A 22,570-nucleotide genomic window follows, 5' to 3' on the forward strand; every position below is an offset into this window, starting at 1 on the left:
ACAATCAATCAATGAGGAACGAAATAGGCACGACGTGTTAAAGGTTTGTGTTACCTACCCTTCACTATCTGCAAAGGGAGAGAGAATATTCCTATTCTTCCTCGTTTGCAGGCAGAGAAGATTCTTAAGAGAATCAACTTCGAACAATTCAATGCTCGATTCAAACAATCAACAAGGGGTACTGTGAACACAAATGAACGCCGCTTATGTACATACACATTGGTATTATCAACAGGTTGTTCCTAATGTTTCTATTTTAGGGAGGTCAAAAAGAGATCCCATTAGTGGCCTACTGATTTTGCTCGATTCCTTTTGTTTTTTTACACGATTTTTCGCTATCTGCAAAGACTAAACAGAGTATTGCGACTCTGTGCTTGTTTGTAAATAGAGAATGAACCAAAGAGAACAATCAATCAAATGGAGAGAGAAGCAGGCACGACGGATTACAACGGGGGCAACGGGGGCAAAGGCCTGCGTTAACTACCCTTCACTATCTGCAAAGAGAGAGTACTCCTAATAGAAATGAGGGGTGGGGGGCAGCATTCAAAGCAGATCAGTGTGCATAAACACGAAAATGTTTTTACTTACCACGTACTTGACATTCGACAGCTTATGATATTTGCTATTAAAAAACCATTGAAATTCACTGAAAAAACCATAGGTTATAGACCATATATAGTTAGGAATTAGCATTTAAAAAACCTTATTTTACTCACACAAAACCATTGAAATTCCATATATAGTTAGTTGCTCTAACTATATATCGCGCACCCGCAATCCACTGCTGATCATGTCACATATTACATCATTCATGACATGGTCAGTGACATCACTGATGACATCACTGATGACATCTCAAATGACATCACTGATGACATCACTGATGACATCTTATTTGACATCATTCTTGTGCTAATACGATAAACCTCTTCAGACTCTAATATAACCTTAGATACACTCAGTGTATACAGACACTCACACACTGCCACTCATCCATGGAGTTACTCACACACCCAGTCAGTCATGCAAAGAAACAATCTCACCTCCATTTCTTCAACTATACAGTTAAACACACCTTACTTATTGAAACATATACTAACACATATTTACTCTCTTATACAATCCCTGATACAAGTTCACAATGATCGATACAACCACTCACTCATTCAGTGGCTCTCATGCACAGTTATTTATATATGCCAACTCTCACATGTACTGTGTTTAACATATGTACTTACTATGACATGTAGCATTGAGATATCCATTCACTCATCAATACACTCATGCACACAGTCAACTGCCCATGTAGCTGTTTCCACATGCAGTCTTGAACTCATACACCTAGTGAATAAACTGCTCACACATCTATGCATAGAGTCACACACCTTCCAGCCACCCCCACACAAACTCAATCTCCCATAGAAATACTTGGGCAACCAATTAATAACACATATAGCCTCTCGTATAGCTAATGATCAACACATGCAGCAGTTTACATCACAACAGACATAATGATGCACAAATTAAGACAGTTTAGTCACTAACCCATGCATTCAGTGAGACACATTTAATCACTCACTCATACAGTCAGTCACGCACCTACTAAATCCTTCATCCAGACACTTATACATCCACTCATTCTTCAATATGTAAGACATATTTTAACTTTACAGAAACATACAGTCACTGGATGTTGTCATCAGTGATGTCATCAGTGATGTCATCAGTGATGTCATTTGAGATGTCATCAGTGATGTCATCAGTGATGTCACTGACCATGTCATGAATGATGTAATATGTGACATGATCAGCAGTGGATTGCGGGTGCGCGATATATAGTTAGTGCAACTAACTATATATGGAATTTCAATGGTTTTGTGTGAGTAAAATAAGGTTTTTTAAATGCTAATTCCTAACTATATATGGTCTATAACCTATGGTTTTTTCAGTGAATATATATATATATATATATATATATATATATATATACATACATATATATATACATACATATATACATATATATACATATACACACATATATATATATACATATATACATATATATACACATATATATACATATACATATACATATATACACATTACCTACTGGCGGTCGCCAGTAGGTATATATAGTTAGGATTTTTTCTCTATGGGATTTTTGAAAATTCTATGTCTAATAACTTTGGCGTTTGTGGACGGAATTGGCTGAAATTTTCAGGAAAATGGAACATTTTGTTTCTGAGTAGCCCCTGAAAATTTGGGGGGGTTTCGTCAAGGGGGGGCCGAGAAAAAAGGGGGGTCCCAAAACGTGTTTTTAACATTGAGTTTTCCATAGGGCGGTTGGCCTCACTTTTAGCCCGAACGGCTGAATGGATTTGCACGAAACTTGGCAAAATTGTAGGGACTGGTAGCCCGATGTGCCTTTGCTAGGTTTCAATATATGTGCTCCAGTGGATTTTGAGAAATTAACGTTCAAAAAAAGATATATATCTGTAACAGCGGACCGGGCAGCGCTCCAGTTCGCGTACTTTTCGCGTTACGGAGCTTTGTGAAGCGAAGCTGATTGGTTCTCCGGCGTCTGTAAACATTCCAAACAGTCCGTAGCGGCCGCCATCTTGTCTCTCGGTAGGATCGAGAGACAAGAGGAGGCCAAAGCGAAGGGGAAAATGACCATAAGGGGGCATAGTAGATCCTCCCTGACCCCCTAGGTTTGATGTGGAGGTTTTAAAAGGGCCCCGCGGGGCAAAAAAAAAAAAATAATAATAATAATCGAACGGCTGAATGGATTTGCACGAAACTTGGCAAAATTGTAGGGACTGGTAGCCCGATGTGCCTTTGCTAGGTCTCAATATATGTGCTCCAGTGGATTTTGAGAAATTAACGTTCAAAAAAGATATATATCTGTAACAGCGGAACGGGCAGCGCTCCAGTTCGCGTACTTTTCGCGTTACGGAGCTTTGTGAAGCGAAGCTGATTGGTTCTCTGGCGTCTGTAAACATTCCAAACAGTCCGTAGCGGCCGCCATCTTGTCTCTCGGTAGGATCGAGAGACAAGAGGAGGCCAAAGCGAAGGGGCAAATGACCATAAGGGGGCATAGTAGATCCTCCCTGACCCCATAGGTTTGATGTGGAGGCTTTAAAAGGGCTTCGCGGGGCAAAAAAAAATCGTTTTTTTGGTGGGGTGCGCCCGGTTAGCGTAACGGGAAGCGGACTGGGGAGCGTACTACAAGGAATGAAGAATGATTGACTTTTAACTTATTGTATGTTTATAGACTTTTTTTTAACTATTTTTTCTGCTGAGTGACGTCTCGGCCTATCTTCACGGGATGCAGTCCCTACCATCTCGGCGTTTAAGCCCAGGGGGACCGGTAGTGTGGGAGAGATAACGGGGCATATTATCAAGGGGGTTTATCTCCGCTTTTTTGGCTTTAAAAGCCAAGAAAGCGGAGATAAAATTATCTCCGTATTACCTAGCTGTCGCTAACACCAGTTAGCGACCGCTAGTAGGAGATAGCGACCATCTTGGGCCCCACTTTGCATGTCAGTGATATTTATCACTAATGACATGCAAAGTGGGCATGCCAAGATGTTAGCGACTGGAAACAGTCGCTAACATCGCTATCTCCTATTACCAACTTTTGGAGATATTCGCGCTAAGCGCGAATATCTCCAAAAAGTAACACCTGCCCTGAGCAGTTCTTAGCCATGTTATCCAATGGCAGGTGGATAACATGGCTAAGAGCATTAGCTCGGTAATGCATGAATATCGCTGACTTTTCAGCGATATTAATGCATTGCGGCCGTTTTTTATCGCATTTGCGATAAACCTTGATAATAGCAAGGTTTATCTGCGATAATTTCTGACGATGCTTAGCGGTAAAAAACTCGTTGCTAAGCATCGTTAGGGATAAATATCGCTTAACTTTGGTAATAGGCCCCAACGTCTGTTAACGTTCGATTCGAAGGAAATCAGGAAGTGTTGAAAAACATTGTCTGCGCCATCTTGCCTTTTTTCAAATGCCACACTTTTGTCGTGCACGGCAGCCATTTTAGATGACTTGACCAGACCCACTCTCTGCACGCTGTCGATCCTTAGCATGGCTCCCCACCCTCGCAAGCATCTCCCCCAGGCACTGGTCACCCCCGCTCTCTGTCTTATGCATGGGCAATAAACCTCCCCCCATCTGCGCTGCTCTTCCCTGAGAATCACACCCTGTGCCCGCCCGACACCTCCCTTTCGCCCTATTCACTACCGCACCCTCTGACACTCCTCTTCCTCTGTGTCCGATTGTCCAGGCCGGTCCCAGGCTATCAGCTAGCCCTGCAGATGTAGTTTATGGCCCCAGCTGTAAAGAATTACCCCTCTTCAAAGGAGTTATAGTAGATCAAGGCCCACACCCGATGAGATCCGTCACACCACACGCGTTCCTACTATCTGAAAACCATCCTGTATTGTGATTGGGGAGGGGACCGAGCCTGAAGCGGAAGATTCCAGGGATGACTCTTTGTACATCAAAGTTTTTACAATTATGTGTCACATTAAAAATATATAGCACTCCAACAAAGTAGTAGGATTATAAAACTTTAATAACTTATAAATATATACAACAAAACAAAAACAGTAAAAACATTTAAACATTTTTAGGGAAAAAGAAGGAAGTAGCGGTCGGTTGTGCGAATAGTCCCAAGGCAGCACAACGTCCAGATTTCTGGACGGCACCCAGGTGATGTTGCCTGGGTGCCGCACTGATTTCGGTATCCGTCGCGGGGGGTGGGTCATCAGTAGCGGTCTGTTGTGCGAATAGTTCCAAGGCAGCAGAACGATGGCACCAAGGTGATGTCCAGTAAGTTGCCGCCCTCCGAATACTGGCGTGGGGTGCCCCGGGGGGGGGGGGGGGAGGCGGCGTGAACGGGCCTCCCCAGGTGGAGCCTCGTCTGCTGTAGTGGGGCGCCCCTTTACCGTTTCAGTTGCCATTCCGTCCGCTTTTGGTCCACTGTGTCAAAATCCGCAATTCAGCTGAGTTGCGCCCACTCTTGCGGTGCAGCGATAGGCGACTGTCACAGGACTCTCAAAATGGCGGCAGGCTCTTTCCTTTTTGGGCCTGGTCCACTGAAATGGCCCTGGGACACCTTGGAAATCGGACGCTTGTCTGCTAGGTCTTGGACCCCATTCTCGAAAGCGTCCCCTCCGCCTTGAGGATTCTACAAAAGTCTTGGGGGCCCCCGACTCCTGTAGGCTTCCGGTGGGGAGCGGCTGCCATGATTGCTCGCGGAATGACCACGACGGAGCCACGAGATGGTGGTGCTTTCATGCTGACGCCAGCTTCAGTCTGAAACATCCAGAAACAAGGTGGGGCTTTCATCGTTTGGGAAAAAAAAATAGTTTTCATCCAATGAAAAGTGTTATTTTTAGGTCATATGATCAAGCCTTCCATCATTAGGAAACCAAAAGTAAAATGAACCAATGAAAAGTTTTATAAACAAGTCACATGACCTGTTATGCGGCATAGGGTATAAAAAGCGTAGAAAATCCGTTGGCACGTGAGGCGGCGTCAGTAGCGGACCGATGTGCGAATAGGCCGAAGGCAGCACAACGCGCCAAGATCCGGATGGCACCGAGGTGGTGTCCAGCAAGTTGTCGCACTGGTGTGGCCATCCTACAATGCTGAAAGTCGGCGTGGGGCGCCCCGTTGGCCTGTGAGATGGCGTCAGTAGCGAACCGATGTGCGAATAGGCCGAAGGCAGCACAACGCGCCAAGATCCGGATGGCACCGAGGTGGTGTCTAGTAAGTTGCACTGGTGTGGCCATCCTACAATGCTGAAAGTCGGCGTGGGGCGCCCCGTTGGCCTGTGAGATGGCGTCAGTAGCGGACCGATGTGCGAATAGGCCGAAGGCAGCACAACGCGCCAAGATCCGGATGGCACCGAGGTGGTGTCCAGCAAGTTGTGGCACTGGTGTGGCCATCCTACAATGCTGAAAGTCGGCGTGGGGCGCCCCGTTGGCCTGTGAGATGGCGGCAGTAGCGGACCAATGTGCGAATAGGCCGAAGGCAGCACAACGCGCCAAGATCCGGATGGGACCGAGGTGGTGTCTAGTAAGTTGCACTGGTGTGGCCATCCTACAATGCTGAAAGTCGGCGTGGGGCGCCCCGTTGGCCTGTGAGATGGCGTCAGTAGCGGACCGATGTGCGAATAGGCCGAAGGCAGCACAATGCGCCAAGATCCGGATGGCACCGAGGTGGTGTCTAGTAAGTTGCACTGGTGTGGCCATCCTACAATGCTGAAAGTCGGCGTGGGGCGCCCCGTTGGCCTGTGAGATGGCGTCAGTAGCGGACCGATGTGCGAATAGGCCGAAGGCAGCACAACGCGCCAAGATCCGGATGGCACCGAGGTGGTGTCCAGCAAGTTGTCGCACTGGTGTGGCCATCCTACAATGCTGAAAGTCGGCGTGGGGCGCCCCGTTGGCCTGTGAGATGGCGGCAGTAGCGGACCGATGTGCGAATGGGGCCAAAGGCAGCGCAACAATATTTTCTGAATAGAAGACACCACAAGGCGCTGAGATGCCAAGATCCGGATGGCACCGAGGTGGTGTCTAGTAAGTTGCACTGGTGTGGCCATCCTACAATGCTGAAAGTCGGCGTAGGGCGCCCCGTTGGCCTGTGAGATGGCGTCAGTAGCGGACCGATGTGCGAATGGGGCCAAAGGCAGCGCAACAATATTTTCTGAATAGAAGACACCACAAGGCGCTGAGATGCCAAGATCCGGATGGCACCGAGGTGGTGTCTAGTAAGTTGTCGCACTGGTGTGGCCATCCTACAATGCTGAAAGTCGGCGTGGGGCGCCCCGTTGGCCTGTGAGATGGCGTCAGTAGCGGACCGATGTGCGAATGGGGCCAAAGGCAGCGCAACAATATTTTTGGAATAGAAGACACCACAAGGCGCTGAGATTCGGTTAGCACCGAGGTGGTGTCTAGCAAGCTATGCAGCTGAGTTGCGTGCGCACTTGCGGCGAATAGGTCGAAGGCAGCACAACAATGTTTTCTGAATAGAAGACACCACAAGGCGCTGAGATTCGGTAGGCACCGAGGTGGTGTCTAGCAAGTTGCCGTACTGGTGTGGCCATCCTACAATCCTGCTCCGAATAACGGCGTGGGGTGCCTGAAGGGGGGGGGGGGGAAGGCGGCGTGAACAGGCCTTCCTAGGTGGAGGCTCGTCTGCTGTAGTGGGGCGCCCCTTTACCGTTTCAGTTGCCATTCAGCTGAGTTTCGGCCGCTCTTGATGCTACAGCGACAGGCGGCTGCAAGAGGACTCTCAAAATGGCGGCCTGTTCTTTGGATTTGGGCCTGGTCCACTAAAATGGCCCTGGGACACCTTAGAACTCGGACGCTCGAATTTTTTTTCCTTTCCTCTACATGCAAAAAAAGGTAAATGCCCGGTACGTTACACACTTCATCTGCCACGATGTACTCTCCAGAGGAACCGAAAAAAATATATAGTTATGGTAACTATACCATGCATCGTCATATGGAGAGGTGGCACCGATTAATTATAGTGCTGCATAAAAGAGAGATTTGGAGGAGAACCCCCGACCTGCCAGTACATTCATCAAAGAAGTGGCACTGACAGCATCAGAGGCAAGGGAAACGGTCCCAAATATTTAGAAGAACTTTGGAAAGATTAAAATGACATGTTTAGATTGTGGCAAATTAATTTCATGTGGACAGATGAGTGTTACTCTAATAAATACAGCATATGAACATCATCATAGTCGATGGTTGGTAGAGACATTTTGACTATATCCTGGACCTGCCCGTCCTCGCCCACAATGGCGCCGGAATAAATGGGACTCGTAACTCCTTGTTGTGTACTGGTTGCACAACCTTGATATCACGAGATACGTATGCAGTTTTGAAGCACATGGCGGGCGGGGACGAGAATAGATTGAATATTTCGATATCCCTATTGATATTAAGTTCTGATGTGTTATTGATTACTGTACTATTGAAAGTTCGAATTAACGTCACCCATGGTACTTGCCCGCAAATGTATATCTAGATAATTTTATTGTAAGTGGCCCTGTCGTATTTTAATTATAAAATGTACGTCCACCGATTCCGCAACTGTTAGACACTTTAGTTCTTGCAACCTAATGGCCCGCCCGTTACGTTCCTCTACAGTGTAAATGTCTACTCATCATATACGATTACAGTTTGCTCCGTGGCCGGCCCACGTGGTTATAGGCCCGTATTTGTATAATGACATTTTCACAATAAAGGTTTTTAAAAGAAAACATGGTAGTAGTATATACATTGGTAAAGTTTTTAATAATAGTCACTGTTTTCGAATCAGTAAAAGGCAAGTGAAATAAAGCAGTCCAATTACATGAAGGGTAAAAGGTATAATACGCAGGAACGCAGTAAAGATAAATGGTCAAGGGCTGTTGTGTTTTCTACTCCTGCAACATAAAGTGATCAATAAGAATCTGATATTCAGGCGTATCGGCGACTAAGACAGCAGGCCGACCCTCTTTTGCTCAACGGCTGCGTCATGGGACGAAGAAACGCCCTTTTTCTCGAAAAAGGAATATATTTTACTTGCAGGACAGTTGTAAATTTTCCGGGAAAGTACATTAGCCTGGAACATTATAACATATATTTAAGAAAAAATAATGTTCGAAAGCATCATTAGAATAAGAAAAGTAAAATGAACCAATGAAAAGTTTTATTAACAAGTCACATGACCTGCTATGCTTACGTTACGCGCTGCTCGTCGCGCCCCGGATCACTTCCGGATGCGCTAACGCGGCGCGTCATATGACGCATTACGCGACAACGCAGGTCTAGAATATAGTCAAAATGTCTCCACCAACCAGCGGTCGGAACACAACCCCTTTCAGCAGGCTAAATAGTTCTGTTAAATGACAACAGAAGGGACAGGCAACAAGAACCATCAGTGAAAGAGGGGAGGGCTAGTTCTTCTCTACCGGGTCACGTTGGGGCGCTACCGGAACTGATCGAATTGGTAGTCTACAGTGTTTCTGCATGTTTCAGACTGAAGCTGGCGTTAGCATGAGAGCACCACCATTTCGTAGCTCCGTCGTGGCCATTCGACGAGCAATAATGCTAGCCGCTCTCCACCAGAAGCCTGCGGGAGTCGGGGGCCCCCAAGACTTTTGTAGAATCTTCAAGGCTGAGGGGACGCTTTCGAGAATGGAGCCCAATCTCTAGCAGACAAGCGTCCGAGTTCCAAGGTGTCGCAGGGCAATTTTAGTGGACCACGCCCAAATCTGAAGAGCCGGCCGCCATTTTGAGAGTACTGTGGCAGCCGGCTATCGCTGCACCGCAAGAGCGAGAGCAACTCAACTACATGGTGAGCGAGACGCTGTAGTCGAAAGAGCGGGCGGTAAACAGCTGAATAGCGGAAGAGGCACAGTGTAGCAAAAGCGGGCGGAATGGTAACTGAAATGGTAAAGGGGCGCCCCACTACAGCGTGTCTTTAGGTGAAACGGATTGTGGGACAAGGTCAAGAATGGAAGAGTTACCAAAAGGCAAAAAGTTCCGCTTGATCCCGGGAGCCGGCCACCTATGTCGGGGGCGATCTCAGGCTACACCAGGAGAACACGACTTGGGGAGGGAGCCGGAGCCAAGCGCCCCCTCCGAGTCCGCGCCATCACACCGTCCCTCGGGGGCCTCCGTCAAGCGGTTCAGGGTGGCACCGCATTACATTGTTCACAAATGCAGTCACGTCCTCAAACAGTCCCCACTTTACTTTGACAATAGTGAAGCTGAAGCAAGTGCAAATAGACTTCAGACAGTGTTACAAGCACTCCTCAAAACTTTGAACCATCAGAGTGCATGAGTTTCATGCTCGATCGATTGAGCTAGCCGGATCGGGCATCAAAAAGTATAAAATAGTTATGTAAATAGTTGTTTAATAAAATGTTTTACCCTGTTACTTTGCTGGTGTGTTGTATATATTTGTAATATTTGCATAGAGTTTATCGTTATTTTGGGCGGGGTGGGTGGCGGAGCCGAGCTGTATTGCAGCCATCATGGTGTGGAGTTCAGTTCATCTCAATAGTTTCGTGTTTGTCATGAGGGGTTGTTCCTAATGTTTCTATTTTAGCGAGGTCAAAAAGAGATCCCATTAGTGGCCTACTGATTTTGCTCGATTCCTTTTGTTTTTTTACACGATTTTTCGCTATCTGCAAAGACTAAACAGAGTATTGCGACTCTGTGCTTGTTTGTAAATAGAGAATGAACCAAAGAGAACCAATTCTAAAACAGTAAATGCTTGGATAACAATCAATCAAATGGAGAGAGAAGCAGGCACGACGGATTACAACGGGGGCAAAGGCCTGCGTTAACTACCCTTCACTATCTGCAAAGAGAGAGTACTCCTAATAGAAATGAGGGGGAGGGGGGGCAGCATTCAAAGCAGATCAGTGTGCATAAACACGAAAATGTTTTTACTTACCACGTACTTGACATTCGACAGCTTATGATATTTGCTATTAAAAAACCATTGAAATTCACTGAAAAAACCATAGGTTAGAGACCATATATAGTTAGGAATTAGCATTTAAAAAACCTTAAAAATTCACTGAAAAAACCATAGGTTAGAGACCATATATAGTTAGGAATTAGCATTTAAAAAACCTTGAAAATTCACTGAAAAAACCATAGGTTATAGACCATATATAGTTAGGGCTTAGCATTTAAAAAACCTTATTTTACTCACACAAAACCATTGAAATTCCATATATAGTTAGTTGCACTAACTATATATCGCGCACCCGCAATCCACTGCTGATGATGTCACATATTACATCATTCATGACATGGTCAATGACATCACTGATGACATCACTGATGACATCTCAAATGACATCACTGATGACATCACTGATGACATCTCATTTGACATCAATGATCACATCACTTATGATATCATTCATGTGACAATAAAATGCATCTCCTCACACTTTAATATAACCTCTGTTACACCCAGTGTTAAATATGAGTATAATTTTTGAAACCATTGACACACCAATACTAGTTACTACATACGCACTCACTGATTCCTACTTCTACACACACATTCACTCATTCACCCATACAATCATTCATACATACAATGACTCATCTTTACAACACTATCATATGCACTCATACACCTATACAGACAATCACACTCTGCCACTCACCCATGGAGTTACTTACACACCTAGTCAGTCCTGTAAAGAATCAATCACACTTCCATTTTCTAATCTATACAGTTAAACATAGAGCACATAACATTTTCAAACATATACTAACACATACTTACTCTCTTATACAATCATTGATACAAGTACACATTGATCTGCACAGAGTCACACACCTCCCAGCCAGCCACACACACACTCAGTCTCCCATACAAATAATTGGGCAACCAATCAATAACCCATATAGTTACTCATATAGCTACTGATCAACACATGCAGCAGTTTACAGAACAATACAAATAATGATGCACAAATTAAGACAGTTTAGTCACTAACCCATGCACTCAGTGAGACACATTTAATCACTCACTCATACAGTTAGTCATGCACCTACTGAATCCTTCATCCAGACACTTATTCATCCACTCATTCTTCAATATGTAAGACATATTTAAAGTTTACAGAAACATACAGACACCGGATGTTGTCATCAGTGATGTCATCAGTGATGTCATTTGAGATGTCATCAGTGATGTCATCAGTGATGTCACGGACCATGTCATGAATGATGTAATATGTGACATCATCAGTAGTGGATTGCGGGTGCGCGATATATAGTTAGTGCAACTAACTATATATGGAATTTCAATGGTTTTGTGTGAGTAAAATAAGGTTTTTTAAATGCTAAGCCCTAACTATATATGGTCTATAACCTATGGTTTTTTCAGTGAATTTTCAAGGTTTTTTAAATGCTAATTCCTAACTATATATGGTCTCTAACCTATGGTTTTTTCAGTGAATTTTCAAGGTTTTTTAAATGCTAATTCCTAACTATATATGGTCTCTAACCTATGGTTTTTTCAGTGAATATATATATATACATATACATATACATATATATATATACATATACATATATATTACCTACTGGCGGTCGCCAGTAGGTATATATAGTTAGGATTTTTTCTCTATGGGATTTTTGAAAATTCTATGTCTAATAACTTTGGCGTTTGTGGACGGAATTGGCTGAAATTTTCAGGAAAATGGCATATTTTGTTTCTGAGCAGCCCTTGAAAATTTGGGGGGGGGTCGTCAAGGGGGGGCCGAGAAAAAAGGGGGGTCCCAAAACGTGTTTTTAACATTGAGTTTTCCATAGGGCGGTTGGCCTCACTTTTAGCCCGAACGGCTGAATGGATTTGCACGAAACTTGGCAAAATTGTAGGGACTGGTAGCCCGATGTGCCTTTTGTAGGTCTCAATATATGTGCTCCAGTGGATTTTGAGAAATTAACGTTTAAAAAAGATATATATCTGTAACAGCGGACCGGGCAGCGCTCCAGTACGCGTACTTTTCGCGCAACGGAGCTTTGTGAAGCGAAGCTGATTGGTTCTCCGGCGTCTGTAAACATTCCAAACAGTCCGTAGCGGCCGCCATCTTGTCTCTCGGTAGGATCGAGAGACAAGAGGAGGCCAAAGCGAAGGGGCAAATGACCATAAGGGGGAATAGTAGATCCTCGCTGACCCCCTACGTTTGATGTGGAGGTTTTAAAAGGGCCCCGCGGGGCAAAAAAAAAATAATAATAATAATAATCGAACGGCTGAATGGATTTGCACAAAACTTGGCAAAATATTAGGGACTGGTAGCCCGATGTGCCTTTGCTAGGTCTCAATATATGTGCTCCAGTGGATTTTGAGAAATTAACGTTCAAAAAAAGATATATATCTGTAACAGCGCTCCGCTTCGCGTACTTTTCGCGTTACGGAGCTTTGCGAAGCTGATTGGTTCTCCGGCGTCTGTCAACATTCCAAACAGTCCGTAGCGGCCGCCATCTTGTCTCTCGGTAGGATTGAGAGACAAGAGGAGGCCAAAGCGAAGGGGGAAATGACCATAAGGGGGCATAGTAGATCCTTCCTGACCTCTTAGGTTTGATGTACCATTTTGCCAAGTTTGGTGTAATTCCGTTCAGCCATTCAGGCTGTAGACGTATGTAAATGTCCTATGGAAAATTGCATGGGGAAAACACATTTGAAAGTGTTGAAATTTAGAACCAATTAAAATGTTAGTTTGGTTTTGTATTTGTGTGTGATGAAAGTTAATTGGTTATGTATATATGTCAAATGAGAGGAAACCACAGCCATTTTGTGATACTACTGTCTGAGGTACATTTGTGAGGAATTTTTGGTGGTGAATTTCTGGTGTTTGATTTACACAGTACTAACACTTCTCCTACTTTTAAAAAGGTGAGTTGTTAATTTGTAAGGGGAACTATGTTGTACACTTGAAGATAATTTGAAAAATGTTTGTTATTTATTTGCAGTCCTTCTGTTATACTAAATACTTGATAAAGTTAGTTTTATATTATGTATTACTAAAAACGATAAATGAAAGTGATTATTTTTTTCTGCAATTTACAGCAAGCAATTTCAAAATAAAATGGCTCACAATGAAGAGACCGTGGCAATTTCTTTTGAATTGTCCACTACATTGATTGAAATTGAGAGCACCAATAATGAAATATTGTCACAAGGAGGAGATGACTTGTATGATTCCATTAGATTGATTGAAATGGACAGCACCAAGAATGAAATATTGTCACAAGGAGATGACTTGAATGATTCCACTACATTGATTGAAATTGAGAGCACCAATAATGAAATATTGTCACAAGGAGGAGATGGCTTGTATGATTCCATTAGATTGATTGAAATGGACAGCACCAATAATGAAATATTGTCACAAGGAGGAGATGACTTGAATGATTCCACTACATTGATTGAAATTGAGAGCACCAATAATGAAATATTGTCACGAGGAGATGACTTGAATGATTCCACTACATTGATTGAAATTGACAGCACCAATAATGAAATATTGTCACAAGGAGGAGATGACTTGAATGATTTTTTTGATCAATCTCTTGATGGCGAATTTATCGAATGTTTGGAGACCATAGAGTTACAAGAATCATCATTGCAGACTTTTCATGAGGACATTGCTGATGAGGACATGTTACTAGTTCTTTCAAATTTAGAAAATTCTGAAGAATAAATTTATATTTAGAAATCAAAAATTGTTTGAGACATTATTCATTTTTATTTTTAATTTATGAGGTTGTAGCGAAGTGATTGTAGTATAAAATGAGACTTATAGTATAGAGTGCAACATTTTTATGTTACATGGTAAGTTTACTCATATTTACTTCCCTTCTGCCACTATATTATCTCCAATGTGTATTTGACATCTCTTCTTCATCTCCGGCCTCCTTTCTCTCACTGTGTGTCTCCGATGCATCTTATCGCTGCTATTTTGTGTAATTACAGAAGAGAGTAAAATAAAATAGTTCGGAACGTGAAAAGGGGGCAAAGTAGAGTACCCCTCACCCCCTAGGCCTTTTTAGGCGGTCCCAAAAGGATCAGTTTCTGCTTTCCTGAGAGATTATGGTATGAGTTCCATATACCACAATAATTTGCATTACAACATGCAAGATATCTATCTCCTATTACCAACTTTGAGATATTCGCGCTAAGCGCGAATATCTCCAAAAAGTAACACCTGCCCTGAGCAGTTCTTAGCCATGTTATCCAATGGGAGGTGGATAACATGGCTAAGAGCATTAGCTCGGTAATGCATGAATATCGCTGACTTTTTAGCGATATTCATGCATTGCGGCCGTTTATTATCGCATTTGCGATAAACCTTGATAATAGCAAGGTTTATCTTCGATAATTTCTGACGATGCTTAGCGGTAAAAAATTAGTTGGTAAGCGTCGTTAGCGATAAATATCGCTTAACTTTGGTAATATGCACCAACGTCTGTTAACGTTCGATTCGAAGGAAATGAGGAAGTGTTGAAAAACATTGTCTGCGCCATCTTGCCTTTTTTGAAATGCCACACTTTTGTCGTGCACGGCAGCCATTTTAGATGCCTTGACCAGACCCACTCTCTGCACGCTGTCGATTCGTAGCATGGCTCCCCACCCTCGCAAGCATCTTCCCCAGGCACTGGTCACCCCCGCTCTCTGTCTTATGCATCGGCAATAAACCTCCCCCCATCTGCGCTGCTCTTCCCTGAAAATCACACTCTGTGCCCACCCGACACCTCCCTTTCGCCCTATTCACTACCGCACCCTCTGACACTCCTCTTCCTCTGTGTCCGATTGTCCAGGCTATCACCTAGCCCTGCAGATGTAGTTTATGGCCCCAGCTGTAAAGAATCACCCCTCTTCAAAGGAGTTATAGTAGATCAAGGCCCACACCCGATGAGATCCGTCACACCACACGTGTTCCTACTAACCATCCTGTATTGTGATTGGGGAGGGGACCGAGCCTGAAGCGGAAGATTCCAGGAATGACTCTTTGTACATCAAAGTTTTTACAATTATGTGTCACATTAAAAATATATAGCACTCCAACAAAGTAGTAGGAATATAAAACTTTAATAACATATAAATATATACAACAAAACAAAAACAGTAAAAACATTTAAACAACGAAGAGACCGTGGCAATTTCTTTTGAATTCCTGATGAGGACATGTTACTAGTTCTTTCAAATTATGAAAATTCAGAAGATGTTGCCTGGGGGTGGGTCGTCAGTAGCAGTCTGTTGTGCGAATAGTTCCAAGGCAGCAGAACGCGCTGAAATCTAGATGGCACGAAAGTGATGTCTAGTAAGTTGCCGCCCAGCAAATAACGGCGTGGGGCGCGGCGGGGGTGAGTGAGTCCAGTAGGCACCACAGCTATTCTTACCGGCATTGCAGAATTACTGCTGGGGACAATGCCTGTGCTGTAGCAGGGTCACAGCAGAAACAAAAAGGATTCTGTTGAAGATGTTGTTGGTTTTCAATTTGAATACAGTTCTGGTGTCAACTGCTATGCTAATGTAGTGGTTAATGTTTTGTTTTCTCTAGAAAATGTAAAAGAGGGGGAGGCAGTCCAAAGTTCCGTTAAAAGGGCAAAGGAAAGGATCGGTGGTTTGAACTATCAGTCAAAAAGGAGAGGGGGTGCAACACGTTTTCCTACCAGGTCACACTGTGCTTTCACCGGAACTGAGGTCTGCAGGATTCTAGTAATTCAAAGTGAGGCTGGCGCCAGCATGGGAGCGCCGACGTCCCGCGGATACAGTTTCGTCACTCCACGGGCGATCATGGCAGTCATTCCCCATCGGGGGTCGGAGACTCCCGCGGCTCCTCTAGAATCTTCAAGGTCGTGGAGGACTACGGTGGTGGAGTCAACCAGTGACCGGGCCATTTCTTTATGCTGGGCCCGCTCTTGCCAGGTCGACCGCCATTTTGAGAGTTCGGTAGCTACTGGCGATCGCGGGGTCAAATGAGCGGACGGGCTCCACCCTGCCGGGCGAGACGTTGCAGCATGGCCACAGTAGAAGAACCCTTTTCTGGGCGCCTGGAGCGCTGAGGGTGCAGCTGGGAAGCCTCCACCTGGGGAGGCGGGAGAGGCCTGTTCGCACCGTCTCTCCCTCCCAGTGCACCCCACGGCGTCTCGCTTGAGATTTGTTATGGCCGGACCAGGCGATGAGGACGAGGGGGGGGGGGTCGGAGGCATGTGCAAGACATCCCCCCCAGTGTTGTCGCAGCCATTATTCAAGAAAGAAGAAGTGTCCCGTCCGTCTTCGGGCCGGGCTTCCGGTAGATGTCGGCCGGACGCCCCTGGCTCTGGCCCCATGAACGGGTTTCTTGGTTTATCGGCTGCAGCCGGATCCCGTCGGCCTCGGCCCCCCGACCGTTGGTGGCCGGAACCGGAAGAGCATGTGGCGGGACTACCTGAAACTGTCAAGGGCCACCGCGGCCGGACTGGGAGAGAGAGGGGAGGGTCGAGGAGACATTCCCCCCCCCTGCAACTGTTCAGCGTTGTAAAGGCAATCCCCTGGCCGGGTCCCGCTGGCCTCGGCCTCTCCTCCGGCTACACCCTACGTTAGGATCTCCTGGCCGAGGCGTGGCAGCAGGACCCGCCTTATATGGGCTGCTCCCGGCTGGGCGTAGCCGCAACCCTGCCCCACCTTGGAAGTTTCCAGAGTGGGGGCGGATGTTCTACTGACTTGCATTTTCCCTAGTCTATCGATTTTTTTGGCGTGGCAGGCGGTGGGACAGCGAGGGGTGATTTGGTTTCTCTTACTGTTTTTCTGGTCTCTCACCACTGGCATATTTTAACGTTTTCTTGTTTCTAGGACATTAATAGGTTTTATCATTACGTTATGTTATCGTTTCTTTGTTCGTTGTTTAATAAAAGTTCATGTTCATCAGTGGCCTACTGATTTTCGTTTTCCTATTCTTTTCTTTCCAGGTTGTTTCATGCTAAAGTTTCTGTTAACAGGATACAGTGATCACTTCGTTATTATTGCATATGTCCTTTTCACTAGGGGTGCTCTCTGGTCGGGCCAGATGACGTATCTCTAGTAAATGGTCCGGGTGAAACAGGTGCATCAATCAGTGGGGAGTAGATAGGCATGACAGATTACAACGGGGGAGAAAGGTCCGCATTACGTACCCTTTCACTATTTGCAAAGATTTTCCTACGTATATTTGCAAACAGGGAATACCTCCAAAAAGAACCAATTCCCAAACAGTCAATGTTTGGGGAAACAATCAATCAATGAGGAACGAAATAGGCACGACGTGTTAAAGGTTTGCGTTACCTACCCTTCACTATCTGCAAAGGGAGAGAGAATATTCCTATTCTTCCTCGTTTGCAGGCAGAGAAGATTCTTAAGAGAATCAACTTCGAACAATTCAATGCTCGATTCAAACAATCAACAAGGGGTACTGTGAACACAAATGAACGCCGCTTATGTACATACACATTGGTATTATCAACAGGTTGTTCCTAATGTTTCTATTTTAGGGAGGTCAAAAAGAGATCCCATTAGTGGCCTACTGATTTTGCTCGATTCCTTTTGTTTTTTTCCACGATTTTTCGCTATCTGCAAAGACTAAACAGAGTATTGCGACTCTGTGCTTGTTTGTAAATAGAGAATGAACCAAAGAGAACAATCAATCAAATGGAGAGAGAAGCAGGCACGACGGATTACAACGGGGGCAACGGGGGCAAAGGCCTGCGTTAACTACCCTTCACTATCTGCAAAGAGAGAGTACTCCTAATAGAAATGAGGGGTGGGGGCAGCATTCAAAGCAGATCAGTGTGCATAAACACGAAAATGTTTTTACTTACCACGTACTTGACATTCGACAGCTTATGATATTTGCTATTAAAAAACCATTGAAATTCACTGAAAAAACCATAGGTTATAGACCATATATAGTTAGGAATTAGCATTTAAAAAACCTTATTTTACTCACACAAAACCATTGAAATTCCATATATAGTTAGTTGCACTAACTATATATCGCGCACCCGCAATCCACTGCTGATCATGTCACATATTACATCATTCATGACATGGTCAGTGACATCACTGATGACATCTCAAATGACATCACTGATGACATCACTGATGACATCTCATTTGACATCATTCTTGTGCTAATACGATAAACCTCTTCAGACTCTAATATAACCTTAGATACACTCAGTGTATACAGACACTCACACACTGCCACTCATCCATGGAGTTACTCACACACCCAGTCAGTCATGCAAAGAAACAATCTCACCTCCATTTCTTCAACTATACAGTTAAACACACCTTACTTATTGAAACATATACTAACACATATTTACTCTCTTATACAATCCCTGATACAAGTTCACAATGATCGATACAACCACTCACTCATTCAGTGGCTCTCATGCACAGTTATTTATATATGCCAACTCTCACATGTACTGTGTTTAACATATGTACTTACTATGACATGTAGCATTGAGATATCCATTCACTCATCAATACACTCATGCACACAGTCATCTGCCCATGTAGCTGTTTCCACATGCAGTCTTGAACTCATACACCTAGTGAATAAACTGCTCACACATCTATGCATAGAGTCACACACCTTCCAGCCACCCCCACACAAACTCAATCTCCCATAGAAATACTTGGGCAACCAATTAATAACACATATAGCCTCTCGTATAGCTAATGATCAACACATGCAGCAGTTTACATCACAACAGACATAATGATGCACAAATTAAGACAGTTTAGTCACTAACCCATGCATTCAGTGAGACACATTTAATCACTCACTCATACAGTCAGTCACGCACCTACTAAATCCTTCATCCAGACACTTATACATCCACTCATTCTTCAATATGTAAGACATATTTTAACTTTACAGAAACATACAGTCACTGGATGTTGTCATCAGTGATGTCATCAGTGATATCATTTGAGATGTCATCAGTGATGTCATCAGTGATGTCACTGACCATGTCATGAATGATGTAATATGTGACATGATCAGCAGTGGATTGCGGGTGCGCGATATATAGTTAGTGCAACTAACTATATATGGAATTTCAATGGTTTTGTGTGAGTAAAATAAGGTTTTTTAAATGCTAATTCCTAACTATATATGGTCTATAAATTATGGTTTTTTCAGTGAATATATATATATATACCACACTGTCCTGGCCAAAAGCAAATTGCTGCTTCCAGATAGCAGGAACAGACCTCTCAACGCAGGTAAGATGTTTTCCAACCTTTAACTTTTATTCAGGTGTCATTCGCAAATGAATCCATACAAAAGGCACCCGCCTTACGTCCTTGACGCGTTTCGACCGCCAACGTGCGATCTTGCTCACATGATAGATAGATATACACACATATATGTGTGTGTGTATTTGGGTGCGCGCCCTTGTCAGACAGCATTTTCCATTTTCCTGTCAAAACTTCGTATTTTATATGAGGTTGAGAAAAGCAACATTTTAGATCATAAGATGATCTCAGTGGTGGTACGCTTCATGGCTGATGCAATCCATCAATTTTAATTACAATTCTGAGTGGTTCTTACCTAGTTTAACTTCTGCATTTTCTGTCAGCAACACATTCTGCCCCTTAATGTCTCGATGAATCACTTTATGCTGGTGAAGGTGACTCAAACCCTGGAGATGGTAATGAAATAAAAAAAACAGTCAGTAAATCGTACACCACTTTTCAATGAATCATTTACGGGGGGGGGGAATTACATCAATTGAGAACACAATTGTTTGCTACAAAAGAATGAATTATTTCAGAACCTTTTCCTTTCCTTTGATTACAGAGAGGCCCCCCTATCCAAGAGTGAATGCTAAGCTCCTGAGCACAAGACAGGACAATTTTTTTTCGTTAAAGTTCTAAGAATAATTAGGATTCTCCCACTTTGAATTGTTACCATTTCTGTAAAAGCCAAGAGTTTTTCAATGCAAGGCACCCATCCAGGCCACTTTTGAAGCAATACCAACAACTAATCTTCTAAAGTGAAGAGGTGTATGTGGTTGACACGCACTTCCACTTCAGGACAGATGATCGGTAGTTTATCCAAACATACACCAAAGAGTACTTCTTTCATACCCTTCCACAAGTGGAGCCTATGCCAAAAATGGGCAAATGTTAACAGTCAAAACATTTATTTATTGCACTTCTCAAGGCCTACAATCTATTTTCTTCCCAGTGATAGGGTTCAGAACCTAGGAGTTATTTTTAATTCCATGTTGTTATTACAAACCTCAAACAAACTCCGCAAACAAATAAAAAAAACATAATAGGCAAATTAATTGGATTAAATTAAGGGCAAAGAATACCAGCAGTTAATGCCCTAGCAAAGGTTTTCATTATATCATAACACTTTAAAAATGCTCTGATCTTTGAATGATATTTCTGTGACAGCCCTGCCCATTTGAAAACTTTACCAGGACACCTCCAGTAGGCCCATCAAATCCTGTTCACAGCACATTGCCTCTTTCAGTCCCATACCAGTGGCGGCTCCTCCGGTAAGGCGGAAGAGAGTCGTCCCCTGCGTTTTAAGCAATTCAAAAGGAAAAATGATAACGCAACGTGAGTATGATTTTATTTTTCCAACTGCAGTGGCTCAGTGTCATGGAGGGTGGGATGGTGCTGGCCAGAGCTGGGGGGAGGAGTGGTGGTACTCTCTAAGTGCGCATGATGGTTTGGCTTGCCGTCTTGGGCCAGCCAAACAGTCATGCACACTTTCCATGTTCTGCACCGGCTGTATTGTACAGCCCGGGTGGAGAACATACACAGGCTGCCAGTCCTCATCTGAGTGCCGAACCATGGCACTCAGACCAATCACGACGCTGCAGTCATGGTGATAGCAGCGTCATGATTGGCTCAGAGGAGCCTGGGAGTCCGGGTGCTTCCTGCTGCCGGGACTCGAAACAGGAAGACAATAAGAAGGCATAGGGGAGGCAGCGGCTGGCCGTACCCAGGTAAGTGCTTTGTTTTGTTGAGTAGCAGCCGCTCATGTCCCATATAAATATCTATGAGCTGCAGGATCTTATAAGTAAGAACTGAGATGTAAAGGAAGAGATTGTTGTGTTTCTGATGGTTGAAGGGAGAATCTTGTGCCTCTTTGGCATGCACATGCTTCACTGCCATTGTTTGTGCCAGGCAGAGGAGACTAACATCCGGACTAGGTGGAAATGTTGGCAAGACTGCACGCACCATGGTTTTATTTACTATAATCTTTCCTAGGTATTGCTTTGCCAGAATTCTTTATTTCGGACGGCTTCATTTTGGTTTGAACAAGCACTGACTCTTGAGTCATGAGCTTAGGAACATTTCAGTGCTCTCTGCGATCACTCAATTTACAGTACTGTTTACTTTCCGTGCCCAAAGTTTATTGGACGCTCCTCCTTCCTTGGTGTCTGCCTCCTGCTCTTGGACATACTTTACTTAGATGCAGCTAATCAATCAAAATCATCCTATGCTAATTGGATCCTCAATCTTCCTACCAAATCGAATGAATTTTGTTTGCAGTTGCCTTATCCGCTCACCTGTCTATTATACTTGATTCCTATTCTGTGATCTTAATAATATGAACAGCACAAGTGCTCCTTCCCACTTGCACAAACTTGTTCTGTGTTTTGAGTGTTGTTGATATCCACAGCTAGGAGGTCGTCAAGCCCCAAATCATGGTGATGCAATCAGTTCCCTAGTAAGGTCTAAATATGTTGCTGTGGAAAGTGACTGAGACTTAGACTTTCAGTCATGGCCGAGAAGACCAGATAAGGAGACTGCTATGGACAAGGGCTTGTGTGATGTATTGCTTAAGACCTCCTTCCTGCATTTGATTAGTCAATCTTGGGCCGTATATAAAAAAAAAAGCATTACATATCTGAAAATATCTTTTAGAAGGTCTTAATTTATATAAGGGTATCAAGGAAAGAGTCCACAGTGGGAGCTTCACTATTCAAGGAATTATCATGAGTAGTAATCATTAAC

At 44.0% G+C, this 22,570-nt stretch overlaps 1 protein-coding gene across 17 annotated transcripts in view; it reads right to left on the bottom strand.

Annotated features, from left to right (window-relative positions):
• TNIK (TRAF2 and NCK interacting kinase) overlaps nt 1-22,570 on the bottom strand; it is an 808,148-nt gene that overhangs the window by 320,414 nt on the left and 465,164 nt on the right. For all 17 annotated transcript variants that reach the window (XM_078666210.1, XM_078666209.1, XM_078666208.1 and 14 more), the window contains exon 6: nt 20,142-20,232. In XM_078666210.1, coding sequence (XP_078522336.1) covers nt 20,142-20,232 — 91 coding nt within the window. The remainder of the gene's footprint in view (nt 1-20,141; nt 20,233-22,570) is intronic.

The sequence above is a fragment of the Lissotriton helveticus genome, chromosome 11 (genome assembly GCF_964261635.1).
Source record: "Lissotriton helveticus chromosome 11, aLisHel1.1, whole genome shotgun sequence".
In the NCBI taxonomy this organism is placed as follows: domain Eukaryota; kingdom Metazoa; phylum Chordata; class Amphibia; order Caudata; family Salamandridae; genus Lissotriton; species Lissotriton helveticus.